Source organism: Ranitomeya variabilis, chromosome 3, assembly GCF_051348905.1.
Source record: "Ranitomeya variabilis isolate aRanVar5 chromosome 3, aRanVar5.hap1, whole genome shotgun sequence".
NCBI classification, from domain to species: Eukaryota; Metazoa; Chordata; class Amphibia; order Anura; family Dendrobatidae; genus Ranitomeya; species Ranitomeya variabilis.
The window spans coordinates 5,046,472-5,070,537 of record NC_135234.1 but is presented as its reverse complement, the minus strand read 5'-3'; the positions used below and the strand labels follow the sequence as shown (position 1 = coordinate 5,070,537).

General features: G+C 45.4%; 2 protein-coding genes across 2 annotated transcripts in view; one reads left to right on the top strand and one right to left on the bottom strand.

Annotated features, from left to right (window-relative positions):
- Positions 1–9,920, bottom strand: part of LOC143814894 (uncharacterized) — a 179,068-nt gene extending 169,148 nt beyond the window's left edge. Inside the window, exons 1-5 of the mRNA XM_077293562.1 lie at positions 9,772–9,920; positions 9,463–9,642; positions 9,257–9,380; positions 8,597–8,694; positions 8,308–8,398 (exon numbers count right to left, since the gene is read on the bottom strand). Coding sequence (XP_077149677.1) covers positions 8,308–8,398; positions 8,597–8,694; positions 9,257–9,380; positions 9,463–9,642; positions 9,772–9,849 — 571 coding nt within the window. The 5' untranslated portion in view covers positions 9,850–9,920. The remainder of the gene's footprint in view (positions 1–8,307; positions 8,399–8,596; positions 8,695–9,256; positions 9,381–9,462; positions 9,643–9,771) is intronic.
- Positions 1–24,066, top strand: part of LOC143814893 (uncharacterized) — a 748,367-nt gene that overhangs the window by 401,443 nt on the left and 322,858 nt on the right. The gene's annotated exons all lie outside the window — the stretch shown is intronic.

Here is a 24,066-nt window from a genome sequence, read left to right as displayed (position 1 = left end):
ATGTTCCCTATGAATCCCAGTTTCTGTCTTGTATTTACAATAAAGGTTTTTTTCTAAATATCTTTTGGATCTTGTGGTCATATATGTGGTTTCCACACCCCCATTGTGCTTTATTCATTAGCAACTCTTCCATGTAAGTGTCCATGACTAATAGCAAACATGATCTGAATGAATAGATTCATGAAATTTTGATTGATAGGATGTTGCTATGTACTATTTTTGCTTTATAATATCCAGATGTTGCAGAAACGGGGATCGTCGTGGGATAGATTTACAGCGCACCCCTTTGGATTATTTTATTTTTTAAAGGTAATAAATAGGTCAAAGAAGGTCGGGGAGTGCTTTATATAAATAAATGACTTCGCAGTTTTTTTTTTTTTGCTTTAAGCTTACGGGTTAGTAATGATGATGTCTTATAGATGCCTCTCCATTACTAACCCCTGGGCTTTATGTCAGCAAGTATTACAAAGCTGATATCAACCCCAAAACCATTACCCCGCTTGCCAACGCACCAGGGCAAATGGAAATAGGCAAGGCTGTGGGCCAGAAATGGTGCATCTAATGGATGCTTCATTTCTAGGGTGGATGAGGGCTGGTGTTATTAGTCTGGGAGAGGCCAATATCCAATATCCATGGCCCCTTTCCAGCCTGCTAAAATCAACCAGCAGCTGTTTGCTTAGCCTTTGCTGGTTATTAAAAAATAGGGGGGACTCCACATCATTTTTTGAGGGGTTTATTTTAATACCCAGGAAAGGCAACGCAGACAGTTGTGAGCTGATATTGATAGCATGGGAAAGTAAATCAAGAACTTGGCACTCAGAAAGATGCTTCATAGTGATTTTAGTCTCAGCTCAGCAACGCTGCATAACGCGGACTATCATACATACAGCAAAAGGCATCCAGAGCTATTTGTTTTTATGATATGGCCTGGGAACTGCTTATCTTCAACACTGGCACCATCACTGTTCCACAGTATTTCACTGTCCCCTTCTATCGCTTGGACATGCCACCACCTAGTGACAGATCCTGCTGGAACACTGTCATCCTTTTCATACACATAGTACTCGACTGTACGAGGTAACTCGTCTTATAGGATGCTCACATATAGCTCAGCATTGAGAACCCCATCGAACCTGTTCAACTAGCCAATGCCTTTGGCTGTGAAACAACCCCATATTACCAGGCTTCCTCCACCAAACTTGACAGTTCCTTCAATTTCTTGATCCGTTGGCCACTATTTCCCTTGTTTCTTACCGACTCATTTGCACCCATCAAAGCCTAGTCTATTGCCTTTCAGCTTATCGCTCCAAATCTCCCATTTTCAATTTTCTACTATCCACTTTTTGAACTTTTTAGCAAACTTGAGGAAATGCTTCTTATGACTATTTTGAAGTTGAGGCTTCTTCACCTTTTTTTGAGCCACCATTCCAGACTTGTGTAACATGTGTCGCACGGTGCTTGCATGACAGTCTGTGATCTCAGAATTACAAAACATTCGAACCACCTCTACTGCCGTGTTTGTCACACCATAACTGATAGACCTTTCGATGAGCACACTTGTTGATTCCGATATTTTTCCTGGACGTTCATGTCTTTGCTTTTTAATGGATAGACATAATTTTGTATTCTTCCAACAGTCTTGGCACTTACGTGATGCAGTCTGGCAATGTTCTTGACTAAGAGATCGCCATCGATGACCTGGATGAAGCAGTTTCTCATTTTTTGGGGAAATCTACTTCATGGCTGCTCCTCAATTCGAACCAGTGACCTTTCACTTGGGAATCAACCTGATAACACACTGAGCTATTAGGGAATGAGAGAAGTTTGTATTTTGTAGAATACAGGAAGAAAAAGATTTTTCCACTACCAGGGCCAAAAGAGTAAGGCTGGTTTCACACTTGCGTTTTGATCTGCAGCGTTTTTTAAAAAAACGCATGTGGTGAAAAAACGCATGCAAACGCTGCCGCATGCGTTTTTGCTCCAAAAAAAAAATGCGGGAAACCGCTGCGTTTTCCCGCGTTTACATGCGTTTTTTCCCGCGTTTGCGTTTTTGAAACACATGCTGAGAAGTGTGTGACAGCTGCCAATCATCAAAATCAACTAGAAAACACACTATTAATAGAATTAGCTAGGGTTAGGATCCCTAGGGTTAGGGGTAGCTTTTTATTAGAATGTCCTGGTCACCAGGTCACTGATAAGCCACCCCCCACCATCAAGGTGATAAAGGGATCCAAACCCTAACCCTACCCCTAGGGATCCAAACCCTACCCCTAACCCTACCCCTACCCCTCACCATAACCCTTGGGATCCTAACCCTAGGGATCCTAACCCTACCCTAGTGATCCTAACCCTAAGGGTTAGGATCCTAACCCTAAGGGTTAGGGTTAGGATCCCTAGGGCTAGGGTTAGTATTCCTAGGGTTACTAGGGATCCTAACCCTAACCGTTACCCTAGGGATCCTAACCCTAACCCTAGGGATCCTAACCTTAGGGTTAGGGTTTGGATCCCTATGGATAGGGTTAGGGTTTTCTTGTTTTTTTTTGTTTTCTTGTGTTTTTCTATAAAAACGCATGCGTTTTTAACGCAAACAAACGCATGTGCTTAAAAACACATGCGTTTACATAGACGGCAATGCATTTTTTTGCCGCGAAAAAACGCATGCGTTTTTTCGCGGCAAAAAAACGCCGCTAGAAATTACTACAGGTTGCATTTCTGCAAATGAACGCACGCGTTAAAAAACGCATGCGTTTTTTCGCATGCGTTTTGACGCGTTTTCAGTAACGCATGCGTTTTTTGACGCGTGCGTTCATTTGCAGAAATGCAACCTGTAGTAAGTATAGGAAAAAAAAACGCATGCTTTTTTTGCGTTTTTTAGCGCTAAAACGCAGCTTACAAAAACGCAAGTGTGAAACCAGCCTAACAATGCAGTGACTGGACAAGAATCTGTATAACTAATCATATCCTAAATGTCATGATCCAGACCGGGTTTTGAGTCCTGTTTTCCCCTTTTTCAGTCTGGTCATGCCAGGGTTTATTAACTTTCTTAGCCTCAGTCTGGTCTCAGGTTTGCTGTTTATCCCCGTTGTGTCCTGCAGACCATGTCTGTTATAGTTCTGCCTTCGGCATGTGTATCTGACTATGGTATATCCTGATTTATCCTGCTGCGTTAGTTGCCTGAACCAGTGTCTCTGTTTTCTCGTTCCCGTCTTGACCCAGTGTTTCCCTTTAAGTGTGTAGACTCCCTGGTTTTGACTTGGCTTGTATCCTGACCTGTTTCTGTCTCCTTAGCTTATCCGCTCCTGACCGTTACGGACCCCCTGGCTTGTCTCTGACCGCGAGTTTGCTTATTCCTTTGGTACTGCGCTACAGTCTAGGATTTGACCCGGCTTGTTTGACTATTCCGCTGCCACCTGTGGTAGCCTCACTGCTGCACTGCAGGTCCGCTCTGTTTAGGTGCAGACCTGCTTCCTCTCTACTGCCATCTAGTGAAGCCTGCACCTACTTGCATTGCAGCAGCATGACACTAAATAGTTGCAAGTCAAATTTATGTATGAGATAGCCAAGTCTATAAAATGAAGCAGTTCAAAGCAGTAGTAGATGGTGAAATATCGAGCCTGAAAATCAAAAGGTCACATTGTTACCCTTTTGCTCATCACTGTACGTCTGAAGGCGGGGACAGTGAGATTGGCCTTAATTGGGTGGAGGGCTCATGTGATGTAACAACCTCATGTGAGCCATAGGAAAGCGAGTTCCAACACCTCTGGAAAGGCGCCAGCACAGGAGGGAAGTATGAATATTTTTTAATTTAATGAGGCCAAAAATATGAGGAATGACCAGGTAATGTAGTAAAGGACAACCCCTTAAGAAGATACAATTTTTCAGTTAAAACATTGCCAACATTCTGAACATGAAAAGGGCTTCTCCGCAATGTGACTTCTCTGATGTTTATTAAGAGTTGATATCTGTGTTAAACATTTCCCACATTAAAAACATGGAAAAGGCTTCTCTCAAGTGTAACTGCTCTGGTGACTAAGAAAAGATGATTTATTCACAAAATATTTTCCACATTCTGAACAGGAAAAAGTCTTCTCCCCTGTGTGGGTTCTCTAGTGGTTAACAGAATCTGATTTATGGTTAAAACATTTAACACATTCTGAACATGAAAAAGGATTCTCCCCTATGTGAATTCTTTGGTGCAGAACAAGATTCCATTTCTGGGTAAAGCATTTCCCACATTCTGAACAGGAAAATGGCTTCTCCCCTGTGTGAGTTCTCTGATGTTTAACAAGACTTGATTTATCTACAAAACATTTCCCACATTCTGAACATGAAAATGGTTTCTCCCCTGTGTGGGTTTTCTGGTGCTTAACAAAATCTGATTTATGGTTAAAACATTTCCCACATTCTGAACATGAAAAAGGCTTCTCCCCTGTGTGAATTCTTTGGTGTATAACAAGATTCCATTTCTGGTTAAAACATTTCCCACATTCTGAACAGGAAAAAGGCTTCTCCCCTGTGTGAGTTCTCTGATGTTTAACAAGACTTGACTTAGCTACAAAACATTTCCCACATTCTGAACATGAAAATGGCTTCTCCCCTGTGTGAGTTCTCTGGTGTCTAACAAGATCTGATTTCTGGTTAAAACATTTCCCACACTTGAAACAAGAAAATCTATTCTCTGCTGTGTGAATTTTTTGATGTTTAAGAAAAGACTTTTCGAGGGGAAAACCATTTCCATATTCTGAACCTGAACATGGCTTTTTTGCTTTAGAAGCAGTTCGTTTTTTAATGCTTATTTTGTGACTTTGATTTTCCTCAGTTGTCGGTAATGAATCAAAAGACAGGACCTGTTTCATAGGATCAGATGACAGGTCTTTGCTGTGAAGGGATAATGGTATATCTGGAGTAATAGCATTCACTTTAATTGTATCCTGTGGAATTTCAAGATTATCTGATTTAAAAATTGAAGATGTCAGCTGCTCATCTGATCTCCTGGTACAGTCATCTGCCAAAAATAAAACCAATTATTTTTTTATAAAATATCCTTGAATTTTCTATTTTTGAACATTTCTACTTAACCAGTCCAAAAAAATGTCAAGTTATTAGTGATGAGCGAGTGTACTCATTGCTCGGGTTTTCCTCTGAGTATTTGTTAGTGCTCGGAGACTTAGGTTTTCATCGCGGCAGCTGAAAGATTTACAGATACTAGCCAGACTGAGTACATGTGGGGGTTGCCTGGTTGCTAGGGAATCCCCACATGTAATCAAGCAGGCTAATAGTTGTAAATCATACTCGGAGGTCACCCGAGCGTGCTCTGGAAAACTCAAACTAAGAGTACACTCGCTCATCACTACAAGTTATGTAAAAATATTGAACTATTCACTAAGACAATGACAGTTCACAGATTAAGAGAAAACCCTCATAGGATTCTACTACTTTGGTTTTAGTCCATTTTGTCAATTTAGGGCTTCTGCAAATGTTGTGTCCCAACTCCTCTAGGAACTGCGACGTCTGCTCCTGTAACCAGGCACCGCCTTATTCATTCTGCAGGTGGTTCTGGTAATGGAGTAGATGTCAAAACCAGATAATCTGGGCAGTGAAGGCTCTGGGCAGTGAAGGCTCTGTCCAGCCCTAAGAGTAGGGTGCCTAGGACCAGTAGTATCGTCCAGTCTGGCAGTATGGATGTGAGTGTGCTGTACAGCTGAAGTACTCTGCTCCCTTCTTCAGCCAATAGGAAAGCACCACAGCCTACTAAAGCTCAAAACATATTTCCAGAAACTGCCAGATACAGCCTTGTTCTCCTCTGGTTCAGTCCGCCTTCTGTATTTGTTTCGTGTTGTGATCTCGTCCCATCTACTGATTCCTCTTACATCTTCTAATTATGTATTTTCTCTGCCCTCCTGTTTCTCACCCAGGTGCCTAACTATTCTTCTTGCCATCTCACTCCACAGTACAGTCGGTAACACCATGGCCCAAGCCTAGGAGTCCCTATGTAAATCCAGATCCATGTAGAGGGTTTAATATTGTAATGAGAAAGACAATCCATGAGATCTGAAGAAAGGAGTAGATAGTGCCAAGCCTGTTCACGGTAACTAGGTATTGAGCTGCCAAGTGACCATGAACAGTGCTCACAGTACATTGTGTTTGCAAACTATTCCAGCAAGGTCTGATTTTAATGGCTAAATGGCGCTCCTTCCCTTCTTAACCCTGCCATGTGCCCAGACAGTAGTGTACAACCGTATATCGGGTATTGTCAGATTCATGAGAAGTTGTAAAATAATTTTTTAGGTCCATTTGTTTCCTATTATCCTTTGTGAAGAATCCCAAAGTTATCACGCCATAAAGTGACATGTCAGATCTGAAGAATGGGGCCATCTACTGAAATGATCAAACTCAACAGTCTTCTTCAGTAAAAAATAAAAAAGAGTAACTGGTGATGTAACCTCTCTGGGGTTGGTTATGTGGCTCTTCGCACTCTAAACTATCGTAAGGGCCAATATTTTATATCAAATGAGTTTCGAAAATAAATAATAGGCAATCAAAGAGAACTTTTTATAATACTGCAGAGCAGAGGTGCCTTACATTTAGATCTCGGGCATTTGGAAGAGATAATGGAGACCTTTTTTTTTTTTAAAGACCACCAAGGCGTTACAGACTCACATAAATTAGGCAGGGCAATCCCACCACAATCAAACTATTATACATAATGAACCTGCAAAAAAAAAAAAAAGGCATTACATTTTCTACTAAGAGTCCTGACCAGAAGAGTAGAGAAAGTGTAACAACTCTGCTGGCATCACGGCATGGCCTCTCATCTCTCACACTATCTTACCCACTGCTCCAGGTCATATTGTGGTTTCTGTTTGTTGCCAGCTCCAAATTCTGTGCCTCTGCTCTCTGCATGCTTCCTGGCTGTGTGCATAGGGGGGCGGCGCCAGAACTCTCTGGTTCTTATAAAATCAGGGCGCACCTGCCTAATCTGTTCCCGACCAATTACCAAGAGGCCTCCAGTATTTAGTGCAGCTGCACCCAGTGGACTGGGACTGTGCAATGTGTTAGCTCAGTTTGTGTTTAGCTTCTGAGTTTGCCAGGCCTTGCTCTGTGTTACTCCCTCTCTAGAGGCTTTTCTCTGTGTTCTTGCCTTGATCTTGTTGTCCGCCCTCCAGGAGGCAGAATATCCTGGTCCCTGTGTCTTTCTTCTTGTACCTTGTCTTGTTTCATTGCCTTGTCTGAACTTAGTCCTATTTCTGTCTCCCGCCAGCCCTGTGTTCTCTGCCGTGCCCGCCAGCCCTGTGCAGTCTGCCGTGCCTGCCAGCCCTGTTCTCTGCCGTGCCTGCCAGCCCTGTGCTCTCTGCCATGCCTGCTTGCCTACTCGTTCAAGTTTCAGCAGTGCTCATCTGCCAGTCGTCCGCACCTGTCCTAGTGTTCCTGTCTCCCAAGTGGGATCAGCAGCCACAGCCAGACACCACCCTGGAGTAGCACCTGGCAGCTGCCTGCTGCAAAAGCCTGACCTCACCATCAGAGGCTTCAGCAAAAACCCAGGCAGCTGTCATAGTCACGCCCTTTCCAGGGTAGCCTGGTTTGTGGCTCAGTGGGGCCACAAACCCCCGAGCTCTCGCCCACCAGTCAGGGCGTGAGCGTGACAGTAAGTATTAGTGCTCCCCATTTCAGGAGAGATTGCGCAGTAATCCGAATTCCTTAGAATCTAAAACATTGCAATTTATGACGTGGAGTGAATCCATGAAACCAGGATAAATGGAAGCTCTGTTGTTATTGTACAGAAATTTACACTTGGCCTCACTGGACATTTAATGTGGTCGATCATAAAAGTGAAGTTTGGCCAGAAAGACTGGACCTGGTCTTGTAGGGACCATATGATCACATTCAGCAGCACAGAAGGGAGAGAAGGTAGATTCATCCAATAAAATCTCAGGGATCTAGGAAGCCAACAGCATCATTACCCTCCGCTTTCTCTTACAGGCCCACCATTCTTCAAGTGATATTCCATCTTGTCAGCACATTCTACGTACGCTGTCATTTGGCTTTGTAGTTTACAGATCTGGGCAGGTAACGGTCAGCGTCTTCTAATCCCAGGGGGTAGGTGGATCTTCCAGGTTGTAAGTTATATAGAAGGGATTCAATGCCCAAATTCATTTAAAGAGTTTTGGTGAAGGAGAATGTTGGGGTCTAGAGGTAAAATGGTGATCACACGATTGTGATACGTTCGGACTACACCACCGATAAAGCAGCCACAGCCGGTGATGAGAAGAATCTGTGACTTCTCTGCAGTTAGTGGTCACTACTCACCTGGGTAGCCATATGTAGGAATCTCCTCTTTACACCACTCATCCCCCCTCACATATGTCTCTGTAGTATTATTATGGGTCAGATCTTCACCCTGAAACAAATATTGTAAAAGTCACCGACAGATGGAGAAGTCCCATCTATGATCAGCTCTAATCCTGCCATCTCCACCGTTCTCATCACACAAGTATAAAACATATAATACTGGTGGATAAAACAAGACTGAGCACAAGACCTTCACCGGCGTCTACACATCATAGGGGAGATCTCCTGACACCTTCTCTCCATCTACCTGATGGTCCTGAGGAGCACTGGGATCTTCTTGTTTACAGTCTTGTGGAAGAAGAGGACGGGCACATCTCTCTGGTGCTGTCCTCCTACTGCATAGATCTGGAGGAAACACATACAGGGACTGAATTCATTCTTTACATACAAATACCGTATATACGCCAAGATTTTCAGCACTTTTTTTGTGCTGAAAGTGCCCCCTCGGCTTATTCACGAGTCACGGTACAGAAAGCTGGCGGGGGCGGGGAGCGGGCGACAGTTGCAGCCGCCGGCTTCCAGAAGACATCAATACTCGCCATCCGTCGCTACATCTCCGTCTCTCTGCACCTCTGTCCCGGCGTGGAGCGCATATATTCATGACGTGACCGCTCGGCACAGGAAGAAGCTGCCATGCTAGGGACATTCAGCGATGGTGCGAGGAAGGTAAGTATGACAGAGGAGGACGGGGGAACCATGCATACAAGATGGGACAGGGGAGCCACATAGAGCTGGACAGGACAGAGAAAACCACACATACTGGGATAGGAATGAGGGGACAATACATACCCGGCTTATACTCGAGTCAATAAGCTTACCCAGTTTTCCGTGGCAAAATCAGGTGCCTCGGCTTATACTCGAGCATATACGGTAATTATACTGCAGTGTATTTAGTCCTGTCTATTACCTGGAGATGTGAGGGGCTGGGGAACCTCCATTATGACGTCCTTGTACAGATCTCTGTGTCCTTCTAAATACTCCCACTCATCCATGGAGAAATAGACAGCGACATCCTGACACCTTATAGGAACCTGACACATACAATGATACCGTCATCCCCCGATCCCTTCATAGTGTTACTGTATAATGTCCCAGCATTCCCAGCAGTGTCACCTCTCCAGTCAGCAGCTCAATCATCTTGTAGGTGAGATCTAGGATCTTCTGGTCATTGATATCCTCATGGATCAGGGGGTGAGGTGGAGGCCCCGTAATTGGGCTCAGGGGTCTTCCCCATCCCTCAGACACAGGGTCCTGACAGCGATCACTAGAGGTCTTCTTCACCACTGTGTAATCCTGGTAATGGAGAGACACATTAATAACTCTCACTACAGACATTTCCAGAGTCCTCACCTCTCCAGTTCTGTCCATCTGTTATTCCCATAGATAAGAATGATGTAATGTGACGTCATCAGAATCTCTCACCTCTCCAGTAAGCCGGAAGAGGATCTCTAGGGTGAGGTGTAATATCCTCTCCGCCATCTTGTCTCTGTCCATGTCCATCACTGATGGGTAAATCAGGAAAATCCTCTTCTGTAGAAGATCTTCACTGAGAGGATCCGATATTGTAGAGACCTGAATGAGAAGATGAGCCGATGTAACATCATAAGAATCCTGTGTAATAATACAATTACTGGAGATAATAAGGAAACATATGAGGAGATTTATTATTTTACAGGATTTAGTTTCCTTCTTTCCATCTACTAATAAATCCTATATATTTAGGCCACAGACAACAAGCAGTTTCCTCCTCGGAGTCGGCAGCTGAATACGTTCCTCATAGACTCATCTTCCATAACGCTAATTCTCGTCTCATTTACCGACCCTGGAATCGGCATTAGTAATACTGCAGGAGATATTCATTACACGCGACATGAGAAATAACTACTTCATGATGAGGACGACATCTTCACCTTCTACTACGGCCGTAGGAACATATGTGGCCAGAGTCGGTCACTGACTCCATCACCACCGGCCTCTATATGAAGGTTTCCCGTCTTCCCCGCACTGGGATCTTCTATCACGTTAGATCTCAGCTCTGATTCACACACAAGTTTGAGGCTTTTATGAAAGTTTTTTTGTTTCCACAATCAACGTGGACAGAAATGATCTGATCCCAAAGTCTCCATGTACAGAGATTTATGGGGTTCATTTCTGGCCTTAGGCTTTCCTATATTACAAGGAAAACACCAGAAAATGATATTAAAATGTTTCAAAAAGAAAATTGGCTCCAACAATTCTTGTAAAGAGAAAAAAAATCTAAGAAAGCAGAAGACACATTTTGTTATTTTTTAACGCATTAAACATTTGTTTTTTTAAATTAACTCTTTGTGCACCAGAACATAGATGTGCACCGCAGGGACGGCACAGATGAGGCTTCAACAAAAACCCTGGCAGTTTAACCACTTGCTGCTGTGAAAAATGAACATGACATCTAAGAAGGTGACAGAGTTTGGCTGAATGCCCCCCGCCCCCAAGTACTGGATAGTATGGGGCGGCCTAGTTATTACGGTACTTATATGCCTAATAATGGTGTCTGGGCTGCAATGTATGAAGGTCTATTAGGCCAGAGGCAGCGTCCAATAAGTTCCTTTTAACGCCCCATAAACATTAAAGTTCCATGAAAGCACTGATTTCGGGGGTTTGGGGACTGTATAATGTACTAGATGGGGGCCGATTCTAACGCATCGGGTATTCTAGAATACGTATGTATGTATATAGCACAGGCCAAGTAGTATATAGGAGCCATGTAGTATATAGCAGACAAATACTACGTGGCCTGTGCTATATACTATGTGGCTGCTATATACATACATACATACATATTGTAGAATACCCGATGCGTTAATACAGGCCACACAATATATAACACAGCCCAAATAGTATATAACACAGCCCACGCACTATATAGCAGCCACGCAGTATATAACACAGGCGACGTACTATATAACACAGGCCATGCAGTATATAACAGAGGCCACGTAATATATAGCACAGGCCACGCAGTACATAACACAGCCCACATAGTATCTAACACTGGCCACGTAGTATATAGCAGCCACGCGGTATATAACGCAGCCCATGCGGTATATAACACTGCCCACGCGGTATATAATACTGCCCACATAGTATATAACACTGGCCACTTAGTATATAGCAGCCACGCGGTATATAACGCAGCCCATGCGGTATATAACGCAGCCCAAGCGGTATATAACACTGCCCACGCGGTATATAACACTGGCCACGTAGTATATAGCAGCCCACGCGGTATATAACACTGCCCAGGGCCGGACTGGCCATAGGGCACTTCTGGCAAATGCCAGAAGGGCCGGTGCCAGTGGTGGGCCGCTCAATCCGCCGCCCCCGCCGTCGCATTCAACTATACCGGCGTATAGACGCCGGTACAGTTGAATGCAATGATGGAGGAGAGAGCGTCTACAGACGCTCCTCTCCCATCATTCCCCGCTCTGCCTCTGACACTGCGGGTGCGCGATGATGTCATATCATCGCGCACCTGCTGTGTCCCGGGCAGACTGCAGCTGCTGAGACAGGAGCAGGAACCAGGAAGCAACGCTGGGCACGAGGAGAGGTGAGGAGAGTTTTGTTTTTTTCTGGACTGTGGGCCATTCTCGGAGGAGGTGAGGGGAGGAAGAGAAGAGATGTGGGCTGTATATAGTTCTCTGTGGGCTGTGCTCTGTGCTGTATACTGCTGTGGGCTGTATATAGCTCTCTGTGGGCTGTGCTCTGTGCTGTATACTGCTGTGGGCTGTATATAGTACTCTGTGGGCTGCGCTCTGTGCTGTATACTACTGTGGGCTGTATATAGTTCTCTGTGGGCTGTGCTCTGTGCTGTATACTGCTGTGGGCTGTATATAGTTCTCTGTGGGCTGTGCTCTGTGCTGTATACTACTGTGTGCTGTATATAGTTCTCTGTGGGCTGTGCTGTATATAGTTCTCTGTGGGCTGTGCTGTATATAGTACTCTGGGCTGTGCTGTATATAATACTCTGTGGGCTGTGCTGTATATAGTACTCTGTGGGCTGTGCTCTGTGCTGTATACTGCTGTGGGCTGCATATAGTTCTCTGTGGGCTGTGCTCTGTGCTGTATACTGCTGTGGGCTGTATATAGTTCTCTGTGGGCTGTGCTCTGTGCTGTATACTGCTGTGGGCTGTATATAGTACTCTGTGGGCTGCGCTCTGTGCTGTATACTACTGTGGGCTGTATATAGTTCTCTGTGGGCTGTGCTCTGTGCTGTATACTGCTGTGGGCTGTATATAGTACTCTGTGGGCTGTGCTCTGTGCTGTATACTGCTGTGGGCTGTATATAGTCCTCTGTGGGCTGTGCTCTGTGCTGTATACTGCTGTGGGCTGTATATAGTTCTCTGTGGGCTGTGCTCTGTGCTGTATACTGCTGTGGGCTGTATATAGTACTCTGTGGGCTGTGCTCTGTGCTGTATACTGCTGTGGGCTGTATATAGTTCTCTGTGGGCTGTGCTCTGTGCTGTATATAGTTCTCTGTGGGCTGTATATAGTACTCTGTGGGCTGTGCTCTGTGCTGTATACTACTGTGGGCTGTATATAGTTCTCTGTGGGCTGTGCTCTGTGCTGTATACTACTGTGGGCTGTATATAGTACTCTGTGGGCTGTGCTCTGTGCTGTATACTACTGTGGGCTGTATATAGTACTCTGTGGGCTGTGCTCTGTGCTGTATACTGCTGTGGGCTGTATATAGTTCTCTGTGGGCTGTGCTCTGTGCTGTATACTGCTGTGGGCTGTATATAGTTCTCTGTGGGCTGTGCTCTGTGCTGTATACTGCTGTGGGCTGTATATAGTTCTCTGTGGGCTGTGCTCTGTGCTGTATACTACTGTGGGCTGTATATAGCTCTCTGTGGGCTGTGCTCTGTGCTGTATACTGCTGTGGGCTGTATATAGTTCTCTGTGGGCTGTGCTCTGTGCTGTATACTACTGTGGGCTGTATATAGCTCTCTGTGGGCTGTGCTCTGTGCTGTATACTACTGTGGGCTGTATATAGTTCTCTGTGGGCTGTGCTCTGTGCTGTATACTGCTGTGGGCTGTATATAGCTCTCTGTGGGCTGTGCTCTGTGCTGTATACTACTGTGTGCTCTGTGCTATATATAGTTCTCTGTGGGCTGTGCTCTGTGCTGTATACTGCTGTGGGCTGTGCTCTGTGCTGTATACTGCTGTGGGCTGTATATAGTTCTCTGTGGGCTGTGCTGTATACTACTGTGGGCTGTATATAGCTCTCTGTGGGCTGTGCTCTGTGCTGTATACTACTGTGGGCTGTATATAGTTATCTGTGGGCTGTGCTCTGTGCTGTATGCTGTATATAGTTCTCTGTGGGCTGTGCTCTGTGCTGTATATAGTTCTCTGTGGGCTGTGCTCTGTGCTGTATACTACTGTGTGCTGTATATAGTTCTCTGTGGGCTGTGCTGTATATAGTACTCTGTGGGCTGTGCTGTATATAGTACTCTGTGGGCTGTGCTGTATATAGTACTCTGTGGGCTGTGCTGTATATAGTACTCTGTGGGCTGTGCTGTGTATAGTACTCTGTGGGCTGTGCTGTATATAGTACTCTCTGGGCTGTGCTGTATATAGTACTCTCTGGGCTGTGCTTTATATAGTACTCTCTGGGCTGTGCTTTATATAGTACTCTAGGCTGTGCTGTATATAGTACTCTGGGCTGTGCTTTATATAGTTCTCTGTGGGCTGTGCTGTATATAGTTCTCTGTGGGCTGTGCTGTATATAGTTCTCTGTGGGCTGTGCTGTATATATTACTTTGTGGGCTGTGCTGTATATATTACTTTGTGGGCTGTGCTGTATATATTACTCTGTGGGCTGTGCTGTATACTACTGTGTGGACTGTGCTGTATACTTCTACGTGGGCTGTGCTGTATACTACTGTGTGGTCTGTGCTGTATACTACTGTGTGGTCTGTGCTGAATACTGCTGTGTGGGCTGTGTTATCTACTACGCGAGCTGTGCTATAGTATGCAGGCTGTGCTGTATACTATGCGGTTTGTGCTATATAATATGCGGGCTTTGCTATATACTATGGGGAGTATATTATATTCTATGGGGGAGGCCATGTTATGTACTATGTGGCTGTGTTATATACTATTGTGGGGGTATATTATATTCTATGGGGGAGGCTGCGTTATATACTATGGGGGGCTGCATTATATTCTATGAGGGGCTACATTATATATTATGGGGAGGTGGGCTGTATTATATTCTATGGGGGTTACATACTCTGGGGTGGCTGCATTATACTCTGTGGGGTGGCTGCATTATACTCTGGGGTGGCTGCATTATACTCTGGGGTGGCTGCATTATACTATATGTGGGCTGCATTATACTGTATCGAGGACTATGGGGAATACGTTATACTATATGAAGAACTATGGGGTGCATTATACTATGGGAAGTGAATTGTACTACATGGATGACTGTGGCGGCGCATTATACTATATGGAGCACTATGAGGATTGTATTATGCTATATGGAGGACTATGAGGATTGTATTATGCTATATGGAGGACTATGAGGAGTGTATTATACTATGTGGAGGACTGAGCAGTGTATTTTAATATATGGAGGACTATAGGGAGTGTATTATACTATATGGAGGACTATGGAGCACATTATAATATATGGAGGACTATGGGGTGTATTTTACTAAACAAGTAAAATGCTGCATATTCGGATTGTTTTCGCTGGAACAAAAAGCCTTGTTGTCAGCAGCACATTGCCAGTGTAAACTGTAGATGTGCTGCTGAAAACATGATACTGTATGGTGATCTATTAGTGATCGTTCTGTCTCATCATTATTCCTCAGCTGGTGGAAAGAGGCCAGGAAACAAGCGTTGAACAACTTCAGTATTGTCGATCAAACTCGTTTAGCGGCCTGAACTCAGCGCACGTAAATACAACAGAAAGGCTTCTGTGTGATGTGCAATATGTTAGCATTTGGGGACCCATTTTAAACTTTGCCTAGGGCCCCACTTTGCCTAAAACCGGCCCTGCCTACAAGTGTACAAAGATATTATACAGTCACCATGTGACAAGTGGGCCTGTGTAACTTCAAATGCCAGGGCTGAATTTTAGTCCCAGTCCGGCCCTGACACTGCCCATGCGGTATATAACACTGCCCACGCGGTATATAACACTGGCCACGTAGTATATAGCAGCCCACGCGGTATATAACACTGCCTACGCGGTATAACTGCCCACGTAGTATATAACACTGCCCACGTAGTACATAACACTGGCCACGTAGTATATAGCAGGCACGCTGTATATAACGCAGCCCACGCGCTATATAACACTGCCCACGTAGTATATAGCAGTGTGGGCACATATCCGTGTCAAAAAAAGATAAAACAAAAAATAGTTATATACTCACCCTCTGGGATCCAGCGAAACTGTCCCTATGCGCGCGGCTGCCGCCATCTTCCGTTCCCAGGATGCATTGCGAAATTACCCAGATGACTTAGCGGTCTCGCGAGACCGCTAAGTCTTCTGGATGATTTCGCAAAGCATCTCTGGTAACTAGTGTTGAGCATTCCGATACCGCAAGTATCGGGTATCGGCCGATACTTGCGGGTATCGGAATTCCGATACCGAGATCCGATACTTTTGTGGTATCGGGTATCGGTATCGAAACAACATTAATGTGTAAAAGAAAGAATTAAAATAAAAAATATTGCTATACTCACCTCTCCGACGCAGCCTTTTTTTAAAATGCGCGCGTGTCCAGCCTCCCGTGACGTCACGGCTTGTGATTGGTCGCGTCGCCCATGTGACCGCGACGCGACCAATCACAACGCCGGAACGTAATTTTAAAATACTGAAGGACCTAAAATTACGTCACGGCTTGCTGTGATTGGTCGTGTCGCGGCCACATGGGCGGCGCGCGACCAATCACAAGCCGGGACTTCACGTAAGGAAGTTAAAGCGCGAATTTTAAGCAAAGAACGCTGCCGGTTCCCTCGCTGAAGTCCAGGCTGCGTCGGAGAGGTGAGTATAGCAATATTTTTTATTTTAATTCTTTTACACATTAATATGGTTCCCAGGGCCTGAAGGAGAGTTTCCTCTCCTTCAAACCCTGGGAACCATCAGGAATACCGTCCGATACATGAGTCCCATTGACTTGTATTGGTATCGGGTATCGGTATCGGATTAGATCCGATACTTTGCCGGTATCGGCCGATACTTTCCGATACCGATACTTTCAAGTATCGGACGGTATCGCTCAACACTACGGAAGATGGCGGCCGGCGCGAGCGCATCGTCGTACTACGGAGGGTGAGTATAGCAGTTTTTTGTTTTTTTATTATTTTTAACATTAGATTTTTTTACTATTGAAGCTGCATAGGCAGCATCAATAGTAAAAAGTTGGGGACACACAGGGTTAATAGCGGTAACGTTACCCGCGGCATAACGCGGTCCGTTACCGCTGGCATTAACCCTGTGAGCGGTGACCGGAGGGGAGTTTGGAGTGGACGCCGGGCACTGACTGCGGGGAGTATGGAGCGGGCGCCGGGCACTGACTGCAGGGGAGTAGGGAGGGACTAATCGGACTATGCCCATCGCTGATTGGTCGCGGCAGCCATGACAGGCAGCTGGCGAGACCAATCAGCGACACGGGATTTCCGTGACGGAAGTTGCAGAAAGAAAGACGGAAGTACCCCATAGACAATTATATATATAGATTTGGGGGCCTCTCGACAGATGATGTCAGGGCAGAGAAGGATCTGACATCCTGAATTTCAGAGGATAATCCGTTTGTTCTTCCTGTAGATAATCCTCCACTACAGGAGTCTGGAGGCGACTCTCTCATACAGACCCCAGGAAAGCTGGAATATTTGTGTGTATGGGGGAGTCGGGAGAGATAGCCGTCTGCCAAATGACCGTTCAGCCAACTCTTATCTCATGTGTATGGGGCCGTTAGTGTTACACTGACAGCAGTGATGATACACGGCACTACAGTAGTACAGGGCATCACCGGAGCCATCAGAGGCTTGTATGATGGATGATCGCACTGATCAGAGGGGTATAACAAAGGTTTAAAATAAGGTTTAAAGTGTCAAAAAAAAAATCACAGATTTAGCAACAAGAAATATTCTGTCACTATAGAGAAAACAGAGTCACTGCACAATGTTAGTTAAGACTCGTCCATAACAACTTCATTATACTCTATTATCCTATACACAGTGGGGTAGATAGAAGTCACTGGCAATAGATGGAATTGGGTCCCCCAGCGTCCAAAGTAAAAAAAACAAATAAAATATATATTGTGATGCTGCGCTCACTGCATGTGGTTGGGGACACTCGCTTGGCAACGGGATAAATGCACACGGGCACGGTTACTCACTTAAGCAGTCTATTTGGTTTATTCAGGTATCATAAGCCATAGAAACGTGAACCAAAGGCAAACAGTTTTTACTTAAGGCTTCACATCATTAGTTTGTGGCAACTAAGCATGCTGGTCTGGCTCTGACTAGTTGCCGTGGGTGACCGCACAGTACATATAGCAGATACACTTCTCTGCCGTATATTACACTCCCCTTGTACGGGGTTACCTTCCAGGAGCTCCACTCCTCACGCCGTCTCCTCATCAATCCTGTCTTTCTGGGAAAGCTGCCTTACGGGGGATCACCAACTTGCCTGGCAGGCACACCTCAGTCAGTCCAGACCCACCGAAGGACAGTAGCTTCCCCTTCCCCAACACAGACCGTCCAGGTCCACTGTCTCTCAGGTGCTTCCAGGAAGACTCCACTCACAGGAGCTTCCAACACAGACCGTCCAGGACCACAGTCTCACTGATGCGCTATTCAGGACGTCCGTCCCCACCTGGGACCGTCCAACACACAGGCCACCAGGTCCAAAGCTCCACCATGTGCTATTCAGGGAGATAGCACTCCCAACACATAGTCTTTTCCAGGACCAACAGCACAGACCATTCAGGTCCACACTCTCAACACGTGACCCACACCCTGCTCACATTATGAAGCTCTAACCACACCCACAGGAGTTGTGTGTGTGTGTGTGGCTAGTTTGACCCGCCCAGCTCTCATAACTAGCCCTGCCAGCCTCCCTCTTTAACAACAACACAATTTACTTGTAGGACTACAGGTCCCAGAACATCCTTAATTCAGGCTGACAGTGCAGTGTGTCTTCCTCTGCGTATGGCCTCAAAACACCTCCATGAGTATTCTGGGGAGACCATACAGCGCCCCCTACCTGTAACAGGGTATATATACACACACTGCTCAAAAAAATAAAGGGAAACACTTAAACAGCGGAATATACAGTAACTCCAAGTAAATCAAACTTCTGTGAAATCAAACTGTCCACTAAGGAGGCAACACTGTTTGACAATCAATTTCACATGCTGTTGTGCAAATGGAATAGACAACAGATGGAAATTATTGGCAATTATCAAGACACCCTCAATAAAGGAGTGGTTCTGCAGGTGGGGACTACAGACCACATCTCAGTTCCAATGCTTTCTGGCTGATGTTTTGGTCACTTTTGAATGTTGGTTGTGCTTTCACACTCGTGGTAGCATAAGACAGACTCTACAACCCACACAAGTGGCTCAGGTAGTGCAGCTCATCCAGGATGGCACATCAATGTGAGCTGTGGCAAGGTTTGCTGCTTCTGTCAGCATAGTGTCCAGAAACTGGAGGACTACCAGGAGACAGGCCAGTACACCAGGAGATGTGCAGGGGTCCGTAGGGGGGCAACAACCCAGCAGCAGGACCGCTACCTCAGCCATTGTGCAAGGAGGAACAGGAGGAGCACTGCCAGAGCCCTGCAAAATGACCTCCAGTAGGCCACAAATGTGCATGTGTCTGCACAAACGGTTAGAAACCGACTCCATGAGGATGGTCTGAGTGCCCGACGTCCACAGGTGGGGGTGGTGCTTACAGCCCAACACCATGCAGGACGCTTGGCAGTTGCCACAGAACACCAGGATTGGCAAATTCGCCACTGACGTCCTGTGCTCTTCACAGATGAAAGCAGATTCACACTGAGCACATGTGACAGACGTGACAGAGTCTGGAGATGCCGTGGAGAGCGATCTGCTGCCTGCAACATCTTTTAGCATGACCGGTTTAGAAGTGGGTCAGTAATGGCGTGGGGTGGCATTTCTTTGGAGGGACGCACAGCCCTCCATGTGCTCTCGAGAGGTAGCCTGACTGCCATTAGGTACCGAGATGAGATCCTCAGACCCCTTGTGAGACCATATGCTGGTGTGGTTGGCCCTGGGTTCCTTCTAATGCAGGACAATGCCAGACCTCATGGGGTTGGAGTGTGTCAGCAGTTCCTGCAAGATGAAGGCATTGAAGCTATGGACTGGCCCGCCCGTTCCCCAGACCTGAATCCGATTGAACACATCTGGGACATCATGTCTCGCATCATCCTCCAACGTCACGTTGCACCACAGACTGTCCAGGAGTTGGCGGATGCTTTAGTTCAGGTCTTGGAGGAGATCCCTCAGGAGATCATCCGCCGCCTCATCAGGAGCATGCCCAGGCGTTGTAGGGAGGTCATACAGGCACGTGGAAGCCACACACACTACTGAGCATCATTTCCTTGTCTTGAGGCATTTCCACTGAAGTTCGATCAGCCTGTAACTTCATTTTCCACTTTGATTTTGGCCATCATTCCAACTCCAGACCTCCGTGGGATATTAGTTGTGATTTACGTTGATCATTTTTAGGTTTTATTGTTCTCAACACAATCCAATATGTAATGAATAAAGATTTAGAACTGGAATATTTCATTCAGTGATATCTAGGATGTGGGATTTTAGTGTTCCCTTTATTTTTTTTGAGCAGTGTATATTGACTCCCACCTCTATGGAGTGCATGCTGCTGTTGTACTTGGAAGGCACGGACCAGATGGTATGGAGATAAATGAGGGAGACCAAAGTTCAAAAATATACTTTTCTTTACTTAAGATGAATTTGATGAGAAGTTTATACATTAGATAGCAGGCACAACACTTTATGAATGCTTCTTCTGCATTTTTCAGAGTCAGGAACTTTCCGGTTACATGTGGTGGTACATAACTTTTGTTACAAGCTACAACAGTCCAGCAAACCATTATGGGAAGTCCCATCATCCCCCGTGTGAACCATAAAAGGCGAGATGTGTTGCTATGGCCCCTCAGAGATACTCTCTGCTCCCAGTTGATTTGAGAGGAAAAGACTGGCTGAGATGCATCAGTACGACAACTCACTAGCGCTCTCAATGTCCATTCAATGAGGGCCACGCACTCCTTTCTGTGGCTCTGCATCGTCAGCTCTCCATAGGAGAACTCGTATCCCAGTTTGCGACACTGTAGCTTCCTCTCTAGTTTAGATAATTGTTTGCAGTTTGACAAAGATAAGGAATACTTAATCCCTTTTAATAATGCCTCCTGTATACTGTTTCAGTATTTTTAAGTAGAGGCCCCGTCTCACATAGCGAGATCGCTAGCGAGATCGCTGCTGAGTCACAAGTTTTGTGACGCAACAGCGACCTCCATAGCGATCTCGCTATGTGTGACACGTACCAGCGATCAGGCCCCTGCTGCGAGATCGCTGGTCGTGTCGGAATGGCCTGGACCTTTTTTTGGTCGTTGAGGCCCCACTGACATCGCTGAATCGGTGTGTGTGACACCGATCCAGCGATGTCTTCACTGGTAACCAGGGTAAACATCGGGTTACTAAGCGCAGGGCCGCGCTTAGTAACCCGATGTTTACCCTGGTTACCAAAAAAAACAAACAGTACATACTCGCCTTTCGGTGTCCAGGTCCCTTGCCGTCTGCTTCCTGCTCTCACTGACTGCCGGCCGTACAGTGAGAAGTGAGAGCACAGCAGTGACGTCACCGCTGCGCTCTGCTCTCGCTGTACGGCCGGATCTCAGTCAGAGCAGGAAGCAGACGGCAAGGGACCTGGACACCGAAAGGCGAGTATGTACTGTTTGTTTTTTTTGGTAACCAGGGTAAACATCGGGTTACTAAGCGCGGCCCTGCGCTTAGTAACCCGATGTTTACCCTGGTTACCCGGGTGCTGCAGGGGGACTTCGGCATCGTTGAAGACAGTTTCAACGATGCCGAAGTCGTTCCCCTGATCGTTGGTCGCTGGGGAGAGCTGTCTGTGTGACAGCTCCCCAGCGACCACACAGCGACTTACCAACGATCACGGCCAGGTCGTATCGCTGGTCGTGATCGTTGGTAAATCGCTATGTGAGACGGGGCCTTAGGTCTCCTGGCCTGAGATAAGGACCACATCCTTCTGCTCACCTTTGCGAAGTTTGATACCTTTAATTAGGCCTCCTGGCCTTCTGCTCCCCTAGGTAAAGTTCCGTATCAGGCCTCCTAGACTGAGCCAAGGTCCTCGACCTGCTCTTTGTCTCCTCTATGCTTCCTGCCTGGAATCCAGAATCCCACTGCCTTTATATAGTAACATAGTTAGTAAGGCCGAAAAAAGACATTTGTCCATCCAGTTCAGCCTATATTCCGTCAGAATAAATCTCCAGATCTATCCTTCTAAGGAACCTAATATCTTTGCTTTCCTTCAGAACTTACTATCTCATGTCTCCTTCCTCGCACACAACACCAAATCAATTCAAGTCTGCAACAAGATAGACCAAAGTTCTGTATTTCTCACTTACTTATCCCTATCTGGCTCATCACCAGGAAATTTTTATCCTGTGTACCCATGTAGCTCAGAATGAGGGCTGCCACACAGTATTATGGCCCTCACAGCCCCTCACAGAGTATGATGGCCCCCACAGCCCCTCACACGGTATGATGGCCCCCACAGCCACTCACAAAGTATTGTTGCCACAACAGCCTACTACACAAAATGAGGACCCCAAATCATTATGAAGGTCCTTACACTCCACCACAGCCCCCTACTCAGTATAATGGCCCCCATTTGTCACCCACTCAGTATGAGACCCCACCACTTAATATGATGCCCCCACAATTCCAGATATTAAAAAAAACCCACACACATACTACTCACCTAACCCAGTTCCAGAGTAGCGCTGCTCCAGTCTGTGAAGGGATTCACTATTCTGTCAATCACCGTCACGGGAATCAAAACCTAACATGATTCACAACTATTATTATTATTACTTTTATTATTTTTTGGTGTGTATGCATTTGGGGAAAGGATTTTCTTTATTGTATGTGCTATTTATTTGTTTTGGACTGATCCAAACGATTCTGATATGGGACTGTACTCGTTTTGGTTTGTTATTTTGTTTTATTATTCACATGGGGTTTTATGTGTTCTCGGATTGGTTGGGGTCACGTATAAAAGATCCTTCTTTTCACCTTCTCCTCACTCCTTGAAAAAGCCACGGTGGCGAAACGTACGTTGGAGCTGGGATCCTGTGGAACTACGGATCATCTCTACACTGGTACTAGTATAAATACCAAAATTTCCAGATTCATTTTGTGACTGCTGTCAGTCACTCAAAAATAGCATGTACTTCCATACATTAGCCACATAAAACTCAAGAGAACCAATGGAAGTTTTTTATAAAAAATGTAAACACATTTTATTGATACCAATACACATGGGCTGGACACGTCCGGGTGGGGGTGGGTTGGCCCGGACAGCGGCGCGCGCATGCGCCATACTTACACAGCTCAGTATCCAGCGATGTCATATGACTGTCACGTGACACGTTACTATGGCTACTTAAAGGTCCTATAGGTAATTGAAACCACACTTCCCCTTGAGAAAGCGAGGCTGACAGCGGCAATACGCGCGTCGGGGTGCGTGCAGAGGTCTACCTGCACTAGGTGAGACATGCCTTCCTTACATTTTTATTACCAGGGCCACCATTTGGGGTATTCGCTATGGTTGTAGCCGTACTATCACTGGTGTACCGACTGATGGCAATCCCCCAGATGGATGTAAGTTAGGGATTATGGCTTAAACTATGGTTTAGGATTAATAGGGCCATTACCTCCTGGGCATTTTTGTTGGGAAGGTTTGTGTCTGCACCTCAAGATACAATATAACTGCATGTATATACTAGTTACTGTGCGGTAGACTTTATAAATCTGGTGTCTTTTGGCAGTTGCACTTTGTTTGTTATTTGCACTTTTCGTATTGGACATGTGCTCGTTTTTTAATCATGTGTATTGGTATCAATAAAATTTGTTTACATTTTTTATATAAAAACTTCCATTGGTTCTCTTGAGTTTTATTTAACTGGTACTAGTAATTGCTCGGAGACTCTTTATGCACTTTACTTGGTCTTTTTAGATGGCTCATGACACATTTTGAATACCTATAGGTTTGTCTCTTTGGAGATTATTCTCCAGTATGTATATTTGATCTGTACCCTACATAATGCGCTTATTTGCACAGTGATATTTATTGTATACTATTTTGTCAGTTTCTCCATTTTTTAATTTTAATTATATTTAATAAACTATTTGAACATTGGTTTCTGATGCATTGGTTTAATGTCTACCTTTGGGAGGTTTTGATATAGTCTGGTGGACATTGTGTATTAGAGTGAATTTTCCTCATGTCGTTGTCATGATTCACAACTATATAACAAAGATTCAAACTTTATTGATTAAATAACAATAGTAACAGAAAAATGCAAAATGAAAAAAACTGACAAGATAAAGAAGATAGAATGCACAGAAGGTGGGTTTTAACCTGGTTAAG